Source organism: Elgaria multicarinata, chromosome 9 (assembly GCF_023053635.1).
Source record: "Elgaria multicarinata webbii isolate HBS135686 ecotype San Diego chromosome 9, rElgMul1.1.pri, whole genome shotgun sequence".
Classification (NCBI taxonomy): Eukaryota; Metazoa; Chordata; class Lepidosauria; order Squamata; family Anguidae; genus Elgaria; species Elgaria multicarinata.
Genome location: NC_086179.1, coordinates 91,486,012 through 91,508,417, shown reverse-complemented (window position 1 = coordinate 91,508,417; position 22,406 = coordinate 91,486,012). Strand labels below are relative to the sequence as shown.

Genomic DNA, 22,406 nt, shown 5'->3' with positions numbered 1-22,406 from the left:
AAGCAGATTTCTTTGGCCAGTGTGCTCAGAAAGGTCTGGGTTCTAATCAAGCGAGGGACTGCTGCTGGGGGGCTGTGCCTTCCGTGTGCGCTTCCCCTTTAAGACGCGTCCACACACCCAGCATGCCTTGGTGTCGCCGGGGCTGCACCCAGACGGGCGCCGGAGTCAGACGCGCGTTGCCAGCAGCCGGAGCAGCGGCGGCGGCGGCGGCATGGAGCGAGGCTGCTCGGACGATTACCAGGCGTTTGTGGCCCTGCACGGGCCGGCGCTCGGCGCTTCGGGGGTCCCGTCCTGCTACTGGCAAAGCCTGTGGCGCAAACTGGAAAAAGAGGTGGGTGCCGGAGGCTGCTGGGCTCAGGCCTGGGCCGGGAGTTTCTGGCTCCTTCGGGATGGCGCGGGCGGCGCAACGCGTGTTTGGAGGCGGCGCCTCCGCCTGGGCGCAGGGAGCTTTCCGGCCTTTGGAAGCAGCCTTAAGGGATATATACACATGCAATAATTAATAATAATAATAATAATAATAATAATAATAATAATAAATAATAAAATAAGGCTGCAACCAGCCCAACCCGCGCAGACTTGTCCGTCTGCTCGGTGGAACGCGAAGCGAGGTTTGCGCGTAAACATGACTGGCATCGGACTGTTCCTTGTCATTCAGAGCCCGGGTCTATGTTTACTTGGTAAGGTAAGGAGGTTAGGAAACGGAGCCGTTTCCACACCTGCCTTTTCCCGGGGATCGTCAGTATGCATCCAAATGATCCTGGGAGCAGGCAGGGTGCATCTCTCCATTTTCCTGGGATAAGCCTTAGGTGTAGAAAGGGCCGGTTAGACAGATTCCTGGAGGAAAAGGCTAGCAATGGCTGCTAGTCTAGGGTGACCTTATGACAAGGAGGACAGGGCTCCCGGATCTTTAACAGTTGTATTGAAAGGGGAATTTCCACAGGTGTCATTTGTATATATGGAGAACCTGGTGAAATTCCTTCTTCATCACAACAGTTAAAGCTGCAGGTGCCCTGCCCTCTTTTAAATCTGGTCACTCTAGTATAGCTCCTGCAGCTTTAACTGTTGTGATGAGAGAATTTTACCAGGTACCCCATGTATACAAATGACACCTGCTGAAATTCCCTTTTCCCTGCAAAAATTAAAGATACAGGAGCCCTGTCCTCCTTTTCATATGGTCACCCTACCATATCCCACCTTTCCTGCTAAGAGCTCAGAGCAGTGTACGTGGTTCCCCAGCCCACATCCTATTTTATTCTCATAACCTTGTAGAGTAGGCTGAGAAAAAGTGACTGGCCCAAGTACCCTCAATGATGGGCTTTAAGGATGAGTAGAGATTTGAACTCTCTCTTCGTGCACACCATCCCCAATCCTTTAAGCTAGGGGTAGGGAGCTTCTGGGCTGGATATGGCCCAATAAGCCTTTGCATCCAACCTTTCGCCCCACCCCCTTCTTGGCTGCTGTACTCTGTGGTTGGCCTCCACGTTCCCACATGTTCCAGCCTGCCAGACTCTCATTCTCCTCAGCAAAACTGAGGAGAGTGATGGACAAAAGAGATTGGATGGGCATCTGTGGGGAAGGATGGTGTGTGTGTGTGTGTGTGTGTGTGGTGTCTGAAAAATACTCTGGCACTGCTCACTACTGGCGTGTGGCCCGAGGGAATTCGGTCCTTGCAGGGAAACGGAGGGGAAGGTTCCCCACTCTTGCTATAAGCGCTATACCACCCTGGCTCACAAGTTGCCCAAGAGTTCTGTCTGCATGGTTACCATGGGCCTTGCTCATGTCTGTGATCACGTGGGGCTGGTTTTGTGAGACCCAGGAGCACGCACCTAGGCCACCATACAGGGAGCAATGCTAGTTCACAATATTGTTAAAGCCGCTACCGCTTGTGAAAATGTGGTGCAGGGCAGCCTTGTTCTTTCAGCTCACGTAGCACACACAAGCCCAACAACAACCGTAAGGGGAGTGTTGCACTCTGCAATATGGGTGTGACGTAGACCAGCCCTCACACTGTTGATCCCCTGAGGCACAATTAGGCACACTGCAACTACCTGCCCTCACAGGAGACGTTAATTTATCACGGCATGTGAGAGATGCTCTCAAGCTACACATAATTGAAGTACAACTGTGTTAAGAGGCATCTGCTTTTAAATAAATTAAGAGTATACTTGCTAGAAAGAAGAGTTGAAGAAAATAGTCAACCAGTGTTTTGTCAAGATCGTTGCATATTCTTGATTCTAACCATGATCCATATGCTTGTTGGCAAATAATTTTGTTTCCGAAGATGGTGGTGATTACACTTCTACTACTCCGCTTTTCCTCTTACGAGGAACCCAAGGTGGCTTACATGGTTGTCCTCCTCCACTCTATTTTATCCTCCCAACAACCCTGTGAGGTAGGTTAGGCTGAAAGTCAGTGACTTCCCCAAAGTCACCCAGTGAGCTTCATGGCTGAGTGGGGAGTAGAACCTGGATCTCCGGAGTCCCACGCCCAACGTTCTTAACAGTAGAACAGCTAAGTGCAGGTTAAAGGCAAACAGATGAAACTGCACGCTGGCCCCATGGTCTTTAAAAACAAAAAGCAGCCTTAGGGGGAAGGAATTTAGAGCAAGGGAGGGAGGCTTGCCCTTTCCCTGACGGCTGGTTGTCCACTTTTCCCACCACCACTCCACAGCTTTAACAGAGTTCTTGCAGAGGCTTGGGATGATTTGGAGGAGAAAATAGCAGGTAAGAACAGGGCTAAGCACCCCTTCTCTCCCTTGTGTCTCCACTCTAAATTTTGATTTCTCAAAGTTGTTGTTGTTATTATTATTTTAGGGGGTGTCACATATATTTGAATGAAATACGTTGTGAGCCCCAAAGAACATGAGTTGGAACATAGGAAGCTGCCTTATACTGAATCAAACCGTTGGTCCATCTAGCCCAGTATTGTTGACACTGGCTGGCAGCTGCGCTCCAGGGTTTCAGGCAGGAATTTTTCCAGCCCTACCTGGAGATGCCTTCTGCATGCAAAACTGATGCTCTACCACTGAGCTATGTCCCCTCCCCCAGTTGGAAAATGTCTGATCTGGATCTTGCTTCAGCCACGGAGCATTTGGTCAGCTGTTATTCTTTATGAGCCCAATTTTTGCAACATAGGACTAATGACCTACCTTATAGAGGTGCAGTATATCAGGATACATTCCTGAATGTTCAAAAGTGCTATAAAAATGCTATGGTTGGAATGGCATTATCATGCACAGTGTTCTCCACATTACACAAATGTCTCTCTCTTCACTGCCATAATAAGATTGCCTACTTGGTTCTAGGGCAGTGCACTGCCTCAGGCTGAATCCCCGAAACCGAGACAAGGCGAGCTGAAGCTGGAGGCGCCCCAAAGCAGATTGGTACCGAAGCTTCGGGGTGCCTCGGGCCACTTTGGAGCGGTGCTGGGCCCTCCCTCCCACCGTCCTGGGAAAGTAGGTGCAAGGCTGGCCGTGAGTCCATTGGACTCCCCGCCCTCTCCCCGCTCACCTGCTGTGCATCACTGCTACTGCATTGCCACCGCAACCAGGAAACGTGGCACTCCTGAGAACCAGGCTGCGATTTCAGATATCGCGGGGGCTCTATTTAGTACCTCTATGGCCATAAACTACGGTGGTCATAGAGGTACTAAACAAAGCCCCCGCAATATCTAGAAATCGCAGCCTGGTTCTCAGGCACGACGCATTTCCTGGTTGTGGCAGGCGATGTAGTGGCGGCAATGGTGGCGGCGATGTGGCAGCAGGTGAGCGGGGAGAACAGGGAGAGGGAGGTGAGTCCAATGTACTCACGGGCGGACTTGCTGCTACCAGCTTTCCTGGGTGCCGGCTGCGTAGCTGGCACCCAGGGACTCGCAAGGCCGAGTCACCTCGTGTGTGGGGGACGAATCTTGCTTCGGCACTGAGGTGGGCAACCCCTGAAGCACCTTGAGTCAAATCAGGGCTGTTTCAGGGGCTCCGAAAGGAGGAGGGCTTTCTCCGTTGTGGCACCCCGGTTGTGGAATGAGCTCCCCAGAGAGGTCCGCCTGGCGCCTACACTGTACTCCTTTCGTCGCCAGCTGAAGACCTTTTTATTCACTCAGTATTTTAACACTTAATTTTAACTTAAATTTAAATTATACTGTTTTAACTCTGTATTTTAACCTTATATCAATTTTGCTGCGTGGTTTTATACTGGTTGTGCTTTTTATATTGTATTTTGTATTTGTATTTTTAACTTGTTGGTTGTTTTATGATGATTTTAATTTTTGTGAACCGCCCAGAGAGCTTCGGCTATTGGGCGGTATAAAAATGTAATAAATAAATAAAAATAAATAAATAAATAAATAAACTGTGCACAGCCCTACTTGGTTCCTAGCAATAAACATATGCATCTCTGCAAGATTGAATCAATCAATGTTTCGGGGAACTGTTTATTAATAAATCTCAGGTTTTTGAAAAAAACAATTGTTTTAAAAATATTCTTGTAGATTCATGTAAACTTTGAACCCTTGTAGGCCAAGTAGGAGACATAACCAACTTGGAATAAATGCCTCAGTTTCTGCAAAAGTAGTTGGGGATAAGATTAAATGAGCTGGTAAGGAGAAGTGTGTATATAAAAGGAGATTATTCTAAAAGACAGTGAAACGTTAAGAGCTGCGTGCCTGTCTGGTCATGCACTAAATGAAGCAGATGGGAGGATCTTGGAAGCCCCAAAATGCATAAAATGGCTTTTATATGGGGGATTTCCCTCTTCCCCGAGTTGTGACATTTTGCTTGAGGATAAAGCAGGCCTGTACAACTTATGACTCACTAAGCTGAATGTAGCCCTTCCAGTAGCTTGACCGCTCCCTCTCGAAATTGTTGCTGTCCCAGGCAGGTAGCAAAACCAAGAGCTTTTTCTGAGCTCCCGATGTGCTGTGTTCGCCTCGGCTTGAGAGGTGACGTTTAAAAAGAGAACTCTGAAAATGTACGGAAGGCACCTGGAGAGTGTTTCTGCAAGGATCCCCCCCTACTTTAACCCCCTCCCCCACTTTCATGATTAGGATCATGCCATCCGGTATTTTACATAGCCATCAGAATAAAACCTTGTACTCTCTTCTTTTTTTTTACAGCAGCATGTGGGTCTGCTGATTTGTAGGGGGGAAAGATACGTATATTATATGTGTGAGTGTTTTCCATTTTTTGGAACATAAGCTAGCAAAATGTGAAAACTTTGATGCTTAATTTGAGTAAAAGCTTATCTGATCTCATGTTTATAATTCGACTGGCCTAATAGCTTTGCCTCGTCTTCCACCCCTTTTTGAAGCAGGGCTGTGGAGTTGGCACATAAAACCTCCGACTCCTTTATTCATGGCGACTCCCGACTCCTTTAATTATATATCGATATAAGAAATAAATTTCCTACATCGACTGCAAGCACACAACTTTTTAGAACCCTGACCTGTTAAAGCCAGGGTCTAAAGGCTATAGCTGAGACATTCTGGTTTTTTTATTTTATTTATTAAAGAAGCCCAAAAATGAAAACAATGAGGTTATGTTTTTATTTATTTATTTAATTGCATTTATATCGCCCCATAGCCAAAGTTCTCTGGGCGGTTTATCAAAAGACTATAGAGTATAAATTAATAGGATATGAAACTATAAAAGAAAATCAGGAACAACTTTCTCTACTAGTTCAAAAATCTAAAGTATATACTTTGATATCAAAGTCAAAACTACAAAAAAGTAAAAAACAATTGAACACCTAAAACAACTTAACAAATAGCCATTTTAAAAGAAATGAACTCAGTTAGGTACATAAGTAACATAAACCTTTTTCGAGATTAAAGTATCGTTTGAATATAAAATTCAAGTGAATATGCATTTAATGAAATAAACATTATATTGTAGAAGATTGAAGACTAACATATTGCTCTTAGAAACAGAATTGCTTCTGCCAAATCCTCCCTCATAGAAGCCCTTAAATCTGATTTGACTATTTTCAGTGCCGTCAGAACAGTCTTTCAACACTTGGGTGGGTGGCATTGCTGTTACAGTTCTAGCTGCATCACTAATAACCACTGGATAAACTAGGATGGCTTCTTCTATAGTCAGTTTTGAATTGGCTGGAATCCAGGACAACCTTGGTTTTCAGGGACATATCGCAACTCTATATACAATTTAAATTGATTAGGAGTTGGAGTCGGTACATTTTTACCAATTACAAGAATTGCTTCCGATTCTGACTCCACGACTCCGACTCCACAGCCCTGTTTTGAAGCGTGTTCAAGAGCTCTGCCTAGTGTCCAGTTATGTGTTGATGAGTCTTGTGACACTTAATATGTTAGAACAGGCTTCTTCTTCCGGCATCTTTGAATTTACTAGCTGAAACTCTAGAAGCTTACAAAACAAAAAGCTCTTGGTTTTATTTTAAAATTGTAGGCATCGCTGCGTTTCCCCCCAGAAATGGGTCTCTCCCTCTCTGCCAAGGTATAATTAGCCCTGCAAACCAAACTGTTAAAGGGTGAGTTCTCATTGACCCAGTAAATTTGTAACTGGGTTGTACCACTTCTGATTGCAAGGAGTGTTTATGTGACTGAATGCTCTTACCTACAAATAAACATATCCCTAAATAGCCCAGACACAGGTTTATTATCTCATTGAGAACTAGGACATTGCTAGTTTTACCTATTTTTTAATCATCCAAATTTTGCAGCCTGAATAAATTTAAATTGCGTAATTTAACTTTTCAGGCTTATGATTTTTCATAGTTCAGATTGTTCTGTATCTTTTTGTTTTGCAAGGCTTTTTTTTGGAAAGGCTAAAGGAGAGAAGGGGAGTTAAGTAGACGTAGGAGTTGAGTGGTCACCAAAGGGACAGATATAGAGCTGAGCAGGGTGCTGAACCCCTGCTGTCATCACTGTAACTTTTTCTTGGCCTACCTTTAGGTTTTTTGAGCCTTCTCCTTTCTAACATAAGAGTGTCCATCTAGGACGTCATCTTAATTGCAGCAGTGGCCAGCCAGATGCCTCCATTGCCCAGAGCAAAACATTTCCCACATTTCTCTGGCACTATGTAAATAAATGTGGCTTGATTTTACTGTGTTTCTGTGAAGTACGCAAGTAGGGTGGTAACTCAAAAGTGTCCTTCATTATGCAAAGAGTACATTGTTTGGAATCGGCTAAGGGATGACTAGGAAAGGAATGGCATTGGGATGTGTGGCAACTGGTTTATCTTGTAGTTATTTGTAGAATAATTGCTAACCTCATTTTAAAATTGATTTCAGTGTTGTCTTTAGATCTTACATAGTATAGCCTACCATTGGTGTTCTAGGTAGTCTGCACTTGTAATGGCGATGCAGACTATCTAGAATAGGGGTGGGCAACTGGTGCCTCAAAGGCTTGACCTAGCGCTCCGCATTGTCTCCAGTTCAGACGTTCTTTCTGCCCAGCTCTAGCCTCCAATAAGAGCTGCAACATTTAGTTGGCTTGATTTTTATATTGATCTGTTTAAAAGATATATATTTTTTAAAGAGCCCCCAATTAATTGGACAGCACATTTTAAAAATGTGTTTTTTTTAACACAATTGGGTGCAGCCCAGGTGTAGCACCAATGATGCTATGTCCAAAGCAGGGGAGGCAATTTGTGGCCCTCCAAATGTTGTTGCAGCTCCCATCATCCCTTACCATTTGCTATGCTGGCTGGAGTTGATAGGAGTTGCAGTCCAACAACATCTGGAGGACCACATGTTTCTCATCCCTGATCTAAAGTATGTATGTTGGCTTGTTTGGACTCTCCTTCCCTTCTCAGGGCCAAAACAGACATGGCTTTAAATCCATATCTTAGTAGCTACAGGGCTCCCAATCTATATCTTAAAAGCCCTCCTACCACCCATGCTGGGTCCTGGTTTGGATCTGCCTTTTTATACCTATTCTAGAGTAAAAAGGTAAACAAATGTTCTACTAGAAATGGATGTAAAGTAATGTCTGTTTTGGCCCTTGTTCAGTGGGTTTTTTTTTGGTTTATTTGAGAGGGAAGAATTGTGTGAATAGGGGAGTTGTGTGTCTTTGTCTCTGTGTGGAGTCTCCACCACATAATACCCTACTCACACTACCTTGCAATGTTATATCTTAAGAGTGATTGTCGGAGTGGGGGGAAAGCCACAGTGGCTTATTTACCTTGCCGTATGTGCTGGTTGCAGGCTGGGGCAGTTTGCATTATGATCCTTGCTGGAGTGGCTTGCCATGTCACGTGAACACAGAAAAGATGGCTTGTTGCCATGGTTAACAAGCCACCCAGAACCCATATGCTGCTCTAGGGTTCTGGAGTGGCTTGTTAACCATGCCCAAAAGCTGCCCTCTCCGGGTTTGCATAACACAGCAAACCATGCCAGCAAGGGATAACTATTCAAATCTGTGCGACTTATTTCCTGCTTCGCGGTTGTGCAAACTGGCCCAGTGTTTATTTATTTATTACATTTTTATATCGCCCAATAGCCGAAGCTCTCTGGGCGGTTCACAGAAATTAAAACCACAATAAAACAACCAACAGGTTAAAAGCACAATTACAAAATACAGTATAAAAAGCACAACCGGGATAAAACCACGCAGCAAAATTGATATAAGATTAAAATACAGTTAAAACAGTAAAATTTAAATTTAAGTTAAAACTAAGTGTTAAAATACTGAGAGAATAAAAAGGTCTTCAGCTGGCGACAAAAGCAGTACAGTGTAGGCGCCAGGCGGACCTCTCTGGGGAGCTCATTCCACAACTGGGGTGCCACAACGGAGAAAGCCCTCCTCCTAGTAGCCACCTGCCTCACTTCCTTTGGCAGGGGCTCACGAAGAAGGGCCCCTGTAGATGATCTTAAGGTCCGGGCAGGTACATATGGGAGGAGGGGTTCCTTCAAATAACCTGGCCCCAAACCGTTTAGGGCTTTAAATGTCAATACCAGCACTTTGAATCGGGCCCGGACCTGGACTGGCAGACAATGAAGCTGGAAAAGGACTGGTGTAATGTGATCGCGCCGGCCAGTCCCTGTTAGTAAACGGGCTGCCCTGTTTTGTACCAGCTGAAGCTTCCGGACCGTTTTCAAAGGCAGCCCCATGTATAACGCATTTCAGTAATCCAAGCGAGAGGTTATCAGAGCATGGATAACTGTAGCTAAGCTATCTCTGTCCAGATAAGGGCGCAGTTGGTATATCAACCTAAGCTGATAAAAGGTGCTCTTTGCCACTGAGTTCACCTGTGCCTCAAGTGACATTTCTGGATCCAAGAGCACCCCCAAACTACGGACCCCATCCTTTAGGGAGAGTGCAACCCCGTCCAGGACAGGGCAAACATCACCTCGCCGGACAGATGAACCACCCGCTAACAGTACCTCCGTCTTGTCTGGATTGAGTCTCAGTTTGTTAGCCCTCATCCAGTCCATTACCGTGCCCAGTATAACAACAGGTACTGCTAACCACAGAGTTAGCAGTCAACCCAGAGGTTGAAACCAGCTTCCAATCCTCATTTCAGTTTCTTGAGTTGACAAGCTGAACAATATTTAATCTGAACCTGTAGGACACTCTTCATAGTTGGTGCTAGCCAAGGAAAGGAAGAGGAAATTAATTCTGTGGTGTCCTGTACAGAGTATGGGGTTTTGGAACAGAAACTACTCCACTGTTTCTGAGTAGCACAGCATTGGTTCTTGGGAGAAAGAAAGAATATTATTCTGTCAGTAAGTGAGGTGTCAGGTACATTAAGCTGATCAACCTGGCCAGCACCCAAATGTTTTATATTCTGATGCCATCTTCCTGTTTAGTCTTGTCTGAAATATTTGAATAATCATTTGCTTCCTAATGTGAAAAGGGCTAAGCCCTAAGGCTGTTGAAGGTAACATTCTTCACCCTTTCCTTATTTGTTCTGGAACAACTGCTGGTTTCTCCAAAGTGACTCCTTTTGTTACATCCATGTGATATATTTGCCCTATCCAGGGATGTCTTTACTGTGAAGCAATAAGAAGCGGTAGCTTAAACCGGCTCACCCTCGAAAAGTTCTGTTGGTTGCTTGAGAGAGCTTTTCCTGAAGCTGGTTCTGTTATCTTATTACTGATGTGACTGAGTTGTGATGTATTTCTCCAGTAATATTTGGCTGATTGATTTTCTTTTTTGTACAGTTCCTGGTGTATTTTCGATAGAAAAACATCCGCACATGTAATAATTCTGCCCCAAGCAACCTAGCAGCATGGTTTGTTAACCATGCAAAGCCACTCTGGCCAGGTTCGGACAACACAACAAGCCACTCTGAAACAAAACAGCTTACAACCCACCATAGCTTATCGTGTTGTGCCAAACCATTTGTGTGTGTGTGTGTGTGTGTGTGTGTGTGTGTGTATGTGTGTGTGCAGGGAGAGATGGGGTGTTGACATCCAGCCTCCAGAGCACTGGAAGCCCAACCCTTGATTCATAGAATCATAGAAGAGTAGAGTTGGAAGGGGCCTATAATGCCATCGAGTCCAACCCCTGCTCAATGCTGGAATCCACCTTAAAGCATCCCTGACAGATTGTCAAGTGTTTTTTCTTACTTGGCGGGGCTATCATTTTCCTCCAGGTTTTCTCCACAAAGGCTGGAAGGCTTTTCAGTTTCCCTTCTCCAAATATCAATTGCGTAGATTCTAGCTTAGTTTAATATGTCAACATTTAAAAAATAATGTTTCCACAATTCCCAAGGTTGTTGTGCCAGACAGTGTTGATTGCTCTGTCTGGCCCTCACTGTTCAGCAGCTGGCGCCATTGTATAACATACAGATGGTGCTTTTAACATCTGGTAGCAGTTACCCGATTCAGGCAGCTACAGGAAACCTATTAATGCAAAATCGTTCATCCCTCCACATTGTTGGTGTGACATGAATAATACTGAAAATAGATAATTAAAATATTTTCTTTTTCTTTTCTTTTTTTGGCTCTGTGTGCTGCTTCAAAATCCATAAGGTTATTTTCATTTTTTTTACAGAATAGCCACTCTTGTTCTCTATCTATGCATCCCACAATTGCATGATAAACATGTAAAACGTTATGGATACTTGACTGTATTATCTGAAATAGACATCCCTAATATTCTGCAGACAGAATTTTCATACACCTTTAAACAGTACTTTTCAATGAAGGATGTTTATATGTATATATAAAATAAAAATATGTAATTAATAAATACCTGGTTCACACATAATGCTAAGCCCCAAATCCTAGCTTTATAAATTAGGATATGTATGACCAAATCAGGGTTTGATCCTCTCTTCACGTGAACGAGTTAACAAGCCAGGATTTGAACATGCCAGGATTTGGCAAGGAACCATTGCTTTCAGTGGCATGCAGTCAAGTAACTATGGTTAAGTAATTGCAAATAAACACTGGTTTAAAGCTTGCTTCTGATCCTGTCTCTTAACCATAGCACTTAACCATAGTTCTTGGTTCACACATCATGGGGAACTATGGTTAAATGACAAATCCTGGCTTGTTAGGTTGCTAATAGGAAAAGAGTAGCAAAGCAAAATCCTTGTAAAGCTAGGATTTTGTGCTTAGTGTTACACGTAAACCATGTTGACTTGAATGCTGCTATTGATGGAGTGCCTGTTGAGGTATCCAGTGCATTGTCTTATCATGTTCTTTGGGATCAGTTTCAGCTTTTGGAGCCTGAGGATGTTGGCAAGACACTTGCATCTGTATGACCCACCACATGCTTTCTCAGCCTTTGCTCTTCATGACTTCTTCAAGTTACAATAGCTGCAGGGACTGACCGGAGCGGTGGATCAGAGGAGTGGTGAACACATCATTGTATGATGGTGTGGTCCTTCCTGCCTTGAAGGAGGCAATGGTGTGACCATTCCTGAAAATACCCTCCTTGGCCCCAGAGATTCGTGCCAACTACCATCCGGTCAGAAATACCCCATTCCTGGTGGCATCTCAGATGCAGGCACTTTTGAATGAAACTGTTTATCTGGATCCATTCCAGTCTAGGTTCAAGCCTAGTTTGGGGGCGAAAATGGCCTTGGTCGCCCTTGATGGGAGAGAAGTAGGGGAGTGTGACCTTGTTACTTTTTCTCAATCTCTTGGCAACATTGGATACTTGACCATGGAATCCTCCTGGAATGCCTCCATGAGTTGGTAGTTTTACAGTAGTTCAGCTTTTACTTGTGGGGTCAGTTCCAAAGAATAAAGTTGGATGGCTGTGCCTTGGCTCCCTGGCTGTTGAACTCTGGAGTGCCACAGGCCATGATTTTGTCTCCAATGTTATTTGATATCTTTATAAAGCCATTAGAAGCACTCGTTGGAGATTTGGGGAAAGGTATCAGCAGTATGTTGATGACACTCAGCTCTGTTTTTCTTTGGGCCCTGAATCGGGAGAGGCTGTGCATGTTCCAAAATGGTGCCTAAATAGGTTAGATGCAGGTTAATAAATTGGAAAAAAACCAAGATTATGGCAACCAGCTTGATTGATAACTGGCAAATAGAGGGAGAAAACGTGGAGGCAGTGACAGACTTTGTATTTCTGGGCGCAAAGATTACTGCAGACGCTGACTGCAGCCAGGAAATCAGAAGACGTTTACTTCTTGGGAGGAGAGCAATGACAAATCTTAATAAAATAGTTAAGAGCAGAGACACCACACTGACGACAAAGGTCCGCATAGTTAAAGCAATGGTATTCCCCATAGTAACCTATGGCTGCGAGAGCTGGACCATAAGGAAAGCTGAGCGAAGGAAGATAGATGCTTTTGAACTGTGGTGTTGGAGGGAAATTCTGAGAGTGCCTTGGACTGCAAGAAGATCAAACCAGTCCATACTCCAGGAAATAAAGCCAGACTGCTCACTTGAGGGAATGGTATTAAAGGCAAAACTGAAGTCCTTTGGCCACATAATGAGAAGACAGGATACCCTGGAGAAGAGGCTGATGCTAGGGAAAGTGGAAGGCAAAAGGAAGAGGGGCCGACCAAGGGCAAGATGGATGGATGATATTCTGGAGGTGACAGACTTGACCTTGGGGGAGCTAGGGGTGGCAACGGCCGTGGCGTGGGCTGGTCCATGAAGTCAGAAGCGACTGAACGAATAAACAACACAGACCCAATGGGGTCGACTCACCACCCACAGTAAGGCCAGTTCTTATAGGCCTCTTCCCAAACCTGTTCCAATCTTGCATGTACCTCTGCCCCAGCCACAACACAATCTCCAGCTGTAAACAGTCACAGCTGCAACAGTCTGAAAAGAAGCAAGATAAAAAGCAAAGCACAGAGCATTCTTGCTGGCAAGTGCTTAGCAGATGAAGCAAAGGGTCAGATGTTTCCAGTTTGTCCCACTCTTGTTTTCTCTGCACTTGAGTCAGGGCCAGTTCTTATAGGCCTCTTCCCAGAGTGGTTCCAATCACACGTGGGGCTGCATTGGTGGGGCTAATTGCTCAGTTGGCTCTCTTGAATCTAGCTTGGCAGTTCTTACTTAATTGGCTAGAGCTTAATTACAGCATTTAGGGATGTTGCTACTGGGTAAGGAAGAGTTAACTTCCCTCTCCCCAACATTGTGATAGACGCACACACCCCTTGAAAAATTGCCCCTTCCTTTCTGTAATTAGGCTTTTAAAAAGCCTAATTGTAAGCGGGAGGGGCAGTACAGTATATGTTTGATGGTGATTCTTCTGCTTCCCCCCACCCCGCTTCACAGACACACATGGCTTTCTTTTTTTCCCTTTTTTATGCACTTTGCCCAATGTGGGAATAAACTCTGTAGTAGTGACAAAGCCTAGAGGAATAGTCTCCTGCAGAAAAAAGACCCTGTCATGTGGCACCTTAGGGCACAATGAATTCATTGTAGTAGTAGTAGTAATAATAATAATCTATTTCTCACCCGCCTCTCCATCCTGACTGAGGCGGGGAACAACAGCAAGTATAAAATACATAAAATACTGATTTAAAACATAGTATACATTGTTAAAACGTTCTAAAATACATCCTAAAAACATCCTAAAATTCCACTGGATAGGCCTGCCAGAAGAGATCAGTCTTAAAGCTTTCTTAAATGCTAAAAGACTGTTAAGTTGATGAGTCTCCTCCGGCAGGCCATTCCACAGTCTGGGAGCAGCAGAAGAGAAGGTCCTCTGGGTAATACCTGTCAGCCTAGTTTTGGCTGGCTGAAGGAAATTCATCCCAGAGGACCTGAGTGTGCAGGGCAAATTGTATGGGAGAAGGCGATCCCGCAGGTAGCCTGGTCCCAAACCATGTAGGGCTTTAAAGGTGATAACCAACACTTTATACTTCACCCGGAAACTAATTGGCAGCCAGTGAAGAGATTTTAGAACTGGTGTAATGTGGTCACCCCTAGGTTGTAATATGTAATTTTATTGAAATTAGGTAATGATGAACTCCTACGTGATTCCTGACTTAGGGCACAGTCCTCTGCATGCTTAGATGGAAAAAAAGCCCTACAATTCGCAGCATTCCTCAGCCAGTATGGCTAGAGAATGCTGGAAGTTATAGGACTATTTTCCATCGAAACAAGCATTGGGTTGCGCCTTAACAGAGTTTTGAAACATCAAGTTTTTTATTCTGGGTCCAGTTTGTATTGTTGCCACTTTAGCTGATGGCACCCTTGGTTATGATTCCAGGTGTTCGATGCTGGCGAGTATTTTGGGATAATGCAGGTGGAGGAGGTGGAAGAGGAAGAGGAAGAAGGAGGCGATGATGAAACAGAGGAAGAATCGAAAAAGAAACCAAATCCTGGAAATGAACTGTGCTACAAGGTTATAGTGACAAATGAAAATGGACTTCAGGCAGGTCTGTCTGATAGGTGAGTTATTGTTTGGGATTTTGTGGTATAGAAATAGTGCTGTTATGTGCGCATGTTTACAGAGTATCAGAAAAGAAGTCCCTTAGGAGCTTACAGTCTAGGAGCTTACAGATCAACACGAGAAATAACTGAGGATGAAGGGAGAAATGATAAATAGGGTGCAGTTATGTTACCTTTACTAAGGCTTAATTGTAATGTGCCCTTGTTTCCTGGTCTCTCATCTCCCTTTCAATTTAAATCTTGGAGAAGTGGGCTTGGCTATAAATACCTTTCTCTGTGTTGGGACATACCCTGGATAAATTGGGGTGGGTTTTTTTAAAGACACTTTAAAAAAAAGCCTGCTCTGTGTTGGCTCTGGGAACTTAGTAGCCTGCTGCCTCAGTTTACCCGTGTGTGAAATGGGCTTCTTCCTTTCCCACCTCCCTTTGCTTCAAGTGGGCTTTGCCACAAACTTCTTTCTCTGGGTTATTCTGGAGCGGTTTCTGAGAGGGGGATGATCCGCCTGGCTTTGCCTCCAGCGAAATCACTTTCTGCCCAGCAATTAGGGTTCGGTAACTGAGCTTTGGGTTGGGCACACTCAGAACTGCATCACACTTAAAAACCCCTGATGCCTAAACTTATTCTTAGCAGTTCTCCAAACTATACTCCGGCACCAGCAGCCAGAGTGAGCTAGAACACCCTGAGAAGAATTAATCCGCTTATTCCATGGATCTCTTCCTTTTTTCCTCAGGACAGTGGGCCAGGAAAAAGTGAGAGGGGAGGAAAGAATTAATCTGTACCTTCTCCATGTCTTCCTTTTTTCTCTTCAGAGAATTAGGACAGGAATGGGGGGGTGGGGAGAATTTACTCAAAGTGCACGCCTATGAATGTTTACTCAGTAATGTTTACTCAGCATATTCAATGCCTCTTATTTCTTTTATTCCATGTTACAAAGGCAATGAATTGCAATAAAAAAAACCACCCAACTTCATCAGGAGCATAATCTTCACAAAAAAGTATATCTTTGGGGTCTTTAGACTACTACTTTATCTCCATTGGGTTTCCTGGGTGCACAGGGCCCAGGTGTCTCAGTTTGCTCTTTCCTTACACTAAGGCTAGATCTACACCAAGCAGGATATAGCACTATGAAAGCAGTATATGAGAGGCAGGAGCCACACCAAGCAGGATATAGTGGTACGAAAGCGGTATGACAGTGGTATGAAAGCAGTATGTATCTTGGGCCCTAACAGTTGTCAGTGCACTTCAATTCCACTATAAAGCATTAATGTGGCTCCTGCCTCTTATATACCTCTTTCGTAGTGCAATATCGTGCTTGATATAGATCTGGCCTGAGAGTCTACCTTCCTGGTTTTATCTACACCAGATCAGAAGTAACTGTTTTCAAAGTGTTCTGTCAAGGAAATGCTTGTGTAGTGACTCAACCTTGTTTGAAAGCCTTTTTCCTTACAGTAATTTGAATTTGGCGCAGGGTATGTAAAACAAGCATTTCTTTCTGGCAGACCTCATTTTCAAAAAGATTGGTGAAACATTTTCCGTTTTAGGATGCTAGAATGACCCACCCCCCAATAACGGCCTTTAACATGGTGGAATGCTGTATGTACTCTTCATCCTTAACACAGGGAAACACTCCTGTGTTTCCCTGTAATATGCTTTTTTTCAGAATATATGGTTAGGATGGTAGTTTTAATGTGAGATATACCATTATTTTTCTGTCAGAGATCTTAACATGTGGGATACAGCCTGCCCACCTAGGAGTACACTTTGCCCCTTCTGTGCCCCCCCCCAGCTTTTTTTTCTGGTGCTGCCACTGGATAAGATGGGGTGACCTCACTGAGGTAATGGAATTCCAGAGCGGAGAAAATATTTCTAAAACCCTTTCAGTAACTAAGTGCTGGTGAGAGATGTGAATCAGGGTTTTTTCTAAGGAAATGAATAGAAAGGGTGTGTGGTTTTGCAATGTTATAGAGCCCCCAGTCTGCCTTCTGCCATCCTCCAAAATTTAGGAGCCCGCAATGTTAAAGTCTCTTGGGTGGAAACAAAATGGCACCTAGAACTGCTGTGGACCCCAAAAGGATCAAAATAAGCTTGCAGACAAGCTAATTTTGACCTTTTGAGGCTTTGGGCTTCATCCCACGTACCCGTTTCCCTCTAATTATCCCCATAGCGTAAAGCTGTCGTTGTTGTTGTTAGCTAAATCACACCCCGGGTGATGGCGCTCCTAAAATCCTTTGCATACCAGGAAAGGGTTTAAGGGAGAGAAATGTTAAAAAATCATTAAAATTTCAACAGATGACCTATTCAAATTTGGTATGCTAAAAGCCCTCCTTAATATCACTGTGCCTATTTTGATGTCTTTATCTTTAAAACTTGCGCAGATGTAAGCATTTGTATAATTTGTACTTTAAACATATCAAATCCTTCTCCTGTGCCCCCAGTGGCCGCTCGGAGAACAACAAAAGATTCGCTCCTAAAGAGGTAGTAAAATAGGTTGGTTCTTTTATACCGTATTTCTTCGATTCTAAGACGCACTTTTCCCCCAATATAAACATCTCTAAAAATGGGCTGCGTCTTAGAATCGATGGCGTCTTAGAATTGCCTGCAATGTGCGCTGTTATCCCTCCACCCTGCTCTCAATGCCCAGGTGGCTCAAGGGCTTGTTGAGCGCCTAAGCAGCTCTGCACTCACCATGTAGCCTGGGGAATGTGCTTGGCCTGATTGGGGGCCTCAGTGACAATCCGCAGCTGCCCTGGGCCTATTTGTGCTCCCCAGAGCTAACCGGGCTCACACACACGCCAACGGAGCTCCGAGCCGTAAGCGGGCCCCGCCCGCCGCACCACAAGCACAGCCGGCCGGGTTGGGCCTAGTGGGCATGGCTATGCGGCTCCGGCCGCGTCGGGCCTGGCGCGCGCCTCGTCTTGCGCATGGGGTCAGGGCGGACAGGCGGGCGCCGCAGGGCTCACGGAGGGTTGTGCGAGGCGGGCGGGCGGGCGCCGCCAGCTTCTTGCGGCTGCTGGTTCTGTGCAGCAGAGGCGGCGCAGATGACGCCCGGGAGGTGAGTTGCTGAGCTGGGGTGCGGGCGGGACGCGCTCCGGGACTCGCAGCTGCGCCGTTCTCACGCAACGTGTGTGAGAGAGGAGCCCAGGGCGCCTGTGGGGCAGGGGGGGTCTCTCCACCACCGCTGGGCCAGGGGCGGCAGTGCACGTGCGGCCGGCTCCTTCGCGCCTCGGGAAATTTCCACAGCCCATCTAGCCATGCCTGGAAGAGGCCCCTCAACACTGGCAGCTGGAGCTGGCCCAAAGGTGGGCGCCTTGCGAACGACCCCCTCCTGCCCCCCGCAAGAAGTGGTAGCAGCTGGTAAAGCCTCCGGGCCCTTGCACGTGCTCCCCAGTTGGCCCCCACCCCCGGTAGGTACCCTCTGCCTGGCAGGGCCCACCCCACCAGGCAACGTGGGCCTGCGACATTAAGGGTAAGTGCCTCGTTTTTGGCTTACTTGTAATCTGTCCCAGCCCTGTGGCGCCAGAACTGTTGGCCCAATCAGAATTGGCCACATCTCTTCCCTTACCTGCCTGCAATCCACTCCCCATGCATGGCAGAATACTTTTCCCCCCATATTAACATCTCTAAAATGGGGTGCGTCTTAGAATTGATGGCGTCTTAGAATCGAAGAAATACGGTATCTGAAGCACAATTAAGGCAGGATGCATGGGAGTCCTTCACAGTCAAAGCAGACTATAAACTGGAAAACTTCGGAGTCCTTTGCACGCAATTCGCAGTGATTGCACAGTATAACCCTGGTGTGATGAAGCTATTTGTAGCAGCAACATATGCCGTTTTTTTTTGGTGTTTCCTTGTTTTGTTGTTTTGCTTTTGGTGCCCGCAGGGGCTATGTGGCCTGCAGGGTGGGTCTGAGGGACCAAAATAGCTCCTGGACCTCCCAAAGTTGCCCACCCCTGTTGTAGTGGGAGAAACATGATTTGGTGATGGTCTCAATCCGGGGAACAAAGGAGAGAGAAGCCCAAGGTAAAGCCAAGGCAGACTTTTCATTTGCAGTTTTTGGTGAGTGGCAACAATGTGGATTTGGGATATTACCTTGCAGAATTCTAGCACTCCTTGCAATTGAATGCAAAGCAGTGGCCTTCTGTTGTTGTTTTTAAGGGTGTGCGCTGCATTCTGTTCTTATGTGGCATGTTTTGTCTCCAAAGCATTTTTCTTATTGACCATGCCTGGACATATCGTGTTGAACACGCCCGCCAACAGCTCCTGCAGGTTCCTGGTCTGCTTCACAGGATGGCCAACTTGATGGGAATAGGCTTCCATGGAGAAGTGCCAGATGACGGAGCCGTCGATCAGGTTTTGGAGGACATGTGGAAATACAACCAGACCTATCAGTTGTCATGTGGGGTATGTCCTTAATAGAAATGCTAAAATTGTTGGTGTGCAGGTGTGGCCCTCCATCTCCTAGTCAGCATAGCCAATGGTGAGGGACTATGGAAGTTGTAGGCCAAAACGTCTGGAAGGCCACAAGTGCCTCCAGTTCACACCCAAGCCAACCTATCTAGAAGGATACCGTGGGCAATCCAAAGCTGCTGATAGGTTCTAATGGGTGAAGCGGGATACTTTATTTTTAATATGACTCTGTGCAGCTCACAAATAAAAAAGAATGTTTGAGAAAACTTCAGTGGGGTACTTTGCAGGAGAGGGGAGTCATAGGGGAAGTGTCATCTTGTAGCTCTTTACCACTATGTGGTAATCATAATTATGTAACATTCATATTGCCAGATTCCCAAATACGAAGAATTATGGCTTGCAAGCTGGGGCAATGTGATATTACCATGACAACAGCCTAGTAGTACTTGTTCTGAGGGTTTGGAATGGGTTGTTCTGTGTTTGATATGCAGGAAAACCCTTCCTTGACTTTCCAGAATGGCCGTTAGATAATAGCTTTTGTGTGGTTCATGGTACATTGACGAAAAGCATTTGTTCTTTGGCTTTTTAAAGAGTATTTTATGATATGTGACTGACGTTTTCTCGTTTAGACTGCTGAAGAGAAGGTCCCTGTATGGTATATTATGGATGAATTCGGATCCCGAATCCAGCATTCAGATGAACCCACTTTTGCAACAGCACCTTTATTTTACATGCCACAACAAATTGCTTATACGATTCTCTGGCCCTTAAGAGACCTTGAGACTGGCGGTAAGTGTGTCTGTACATCAGGTATGTTCTAGGAACGAGAGAAGAGATAAGCAGGGTCAGGCCAGTGGCCTGTGCAGTCAAGTGTCATGGTTCCATGTGCAGGCAGAATGTGGTGCTCTAAGGCCCTGGTAGATAACTAGGTTTCTCAGGATCACTTTTGAAAATGGTGGGGCAAGTCAAAGTGTATTGACTTTGCAAGCCCTATTATTATAGGTGGTGCTGACCCCTCTGTTGTGCCTGAGTTTACAACTGGTAGGCTGGGTGGTATCTCTCGGGTGGGGTGGGGCTCTTCCAGTTATCCATTTCTACTCTAGGTTATTGCGTATGTAGGGTGGTTCTTGTTTTTCTCGTCACTCGTTAGGGAATTCTCACTGTAGTTTGAGAAGGTGCTCCTTGTTTCAGCCTTCCCCAACCTGGTGCCTTCCTGATCTTTTGGACCACAACTCCCAGCATTCCTCACCATTGGCTCTGCTAGGTAGGGCTGATGGGAGTTGGAAGTCCAAGACATCTTGAATGCATGAGGTTGGGGAAGCCTGGGTTAAATTATATTTGAAATTAGTAAGTGATCTTAATTACTTTCCAGTTTTCATACCATGTGCTAGGGCAGAAATGTAAAGCTGGCTGGAATCGTGTTACAATAAAGTCCCGAAAGCTATTAGCCCACAAAAAGTTTTGCTAGCTTACTTGCTAGCATATAACTGTGTTAGCAGATGCTAGTACTAAAGGAAAAGAGCCACTTTGCATCTGTCTTACAAAAGCTTTATTGTCTGGAACAGTGTTTTACTCACCAGAGCTAGCCAAACACTGGGCCTAGGTAGCTTTAAAATTGTGGTCTGAAGTACTTGTTGGTGTTTAAAAGCAAAAATGGAATTGGTTGCAAAGCACTAAATCTGCTTGCTTGCAAAACTGCTTCTGGACATAAACCAATAGCCTTTCTTATTAGAAGATAGAAGGGTTGGTATGGCCTTTGTTGTAACTTTTTGTTTTAAATATAAAGAAATCCTCCATTATTTTTAATAACATGTGTATACTTATCTGTTGCAAGTTCCTATTGGCAACAGTGCATCCTTGACGTAGAAACTCCTATATACAGTTTTCATTTTCTTATAGAGGAAGTGACCCGTGACTTTGCTTATGGAGAAACCGATTGTTTAATTAGGAAGTGTCGGCTATTTCCGTGGCTACCCAGTGAGGTTCTAGATGTTAATTCTTTCACCACTGAACCATCAGATGATCACTACGAGGTATAATTCTAATTTTCTGCCCAATTTTAAAATGTCATCCAAGAGCTTAAGTCATTGTCTAACCATAATCAAGAGATGGGGACCTTGCTGTGGGGGTTTGCATGTTATTACCTTCCCTCTTTCTCCTCTAGCTAGAATTAAGTGCAGTGGAACATTACATCTGCACCAGTGCTAATCTGTGTTAGATGCTTGTTAGTATTAATCCTGGCCTATGATTTCATTGAGCAAATGACTGTAAAAACCTTGTTGAATAAGCCCTGAGGAAGGACTTTTTTTGTCCGAAACGCCTAGCCACCTTCATTAAACCTTTTTCGTACAAACAATATTTTGCAAAGATTATCCTTGGTTCCGGCCCTGCCTTCGGCTTGTTTTTTCACTCCCTCACGGGGTTTCCCTTCTCTTCCAGTTCTGTAGTTCAGCAGAAACGCATGCTGGAGTCCTTCAGGATTGGCATACTTCAGATCCCAGGTGGGGAATTGTGTGGTCCCCCTTGGATTTAAAAAAAGATATTGATTACCACTAATTTAATTATGCCTGATGTGCATCTATGTTTTAAGAGTATTTGATTGAATGGCATTTGGTTTTTCTACCCCTCTGTAATTTGTGAGTACCCCTGAGCTGTGAAAACATGAAATAACTTTTAAAAGTTAAAAACAACAGCATCCTTCGTGCTCATAGAAAACTAGCACATGACTAAGATAGTTTCCGGCTTAGCACTCTTTCTCCTGTGTGCTAGCTTTCTCTCTGCAGGGACAGGGTGACTTTGACATGGAAGAGTGTGTGTGATTTCCCTACCTGAAGTGGTATTCTCCCAGAGAAGGGCTCTAATGTGACATTTGCTAAAATGAGCATTTAATATTCAGCACTTTAAACCACATAGTCCTGGCTTCTCCTTACTTCCGAGAGTGAAACTACTTCTGATTAGGGATCTTGCAATTAGCCTGTACAAAAAAATGTGTTGCCCATTTCTGGCCTCTTTCAACTTTCTGCAAATGAGTCTATATCAAATAAGAACTGGTTGACTGGTCCTCATAGTTCTGAAATAATTCTCCCTATCAGAAATGAGAGAATTCTCTGGAAACTTCTTTGAAGGGCTTTCCCGAATGCAAAACACTTCAAACTGTTAAATAATCCAAATCAAATATATTTTAAGTGTATGGCTTTTATACAGTTTGAT

General features: G+C 44.8%; 1 protein-coding gene across 1 annotated transcript in view; it reads left to right on the top strand.

Moving 5' to 3' along the window:
• The first annotated feature begins 211 nt into the window (after positions 1-211).
• TTLL12 (tubulin tyrosine ligase like 12) overlaps positions 212-22,406 on the top strand; it is a 35,813-nt gene continuing 13,618 nt past the window's right edge. The window contains exons 1-5 of the mRNA XM_063134324.1: positions 212-331; positions 14,608-14,789; positions 18,992-19,190; positions 19,826-19,985; positions 21,096-21,229. Of these exons, the coding sequence (XP_062990394.1) occupies positions 212-331; positions 14,608-14,789; positions 18,992-19,190; positions 19,826-19,985; positions 21,096-21,229 (795 nt within the window). The remainder of the gene's footprint in view (positions 332-14,607; positions 14,790-18,991; positions 19,191-19,825; positions 19,986-21,095; positions 21,230-22,406) is intronic.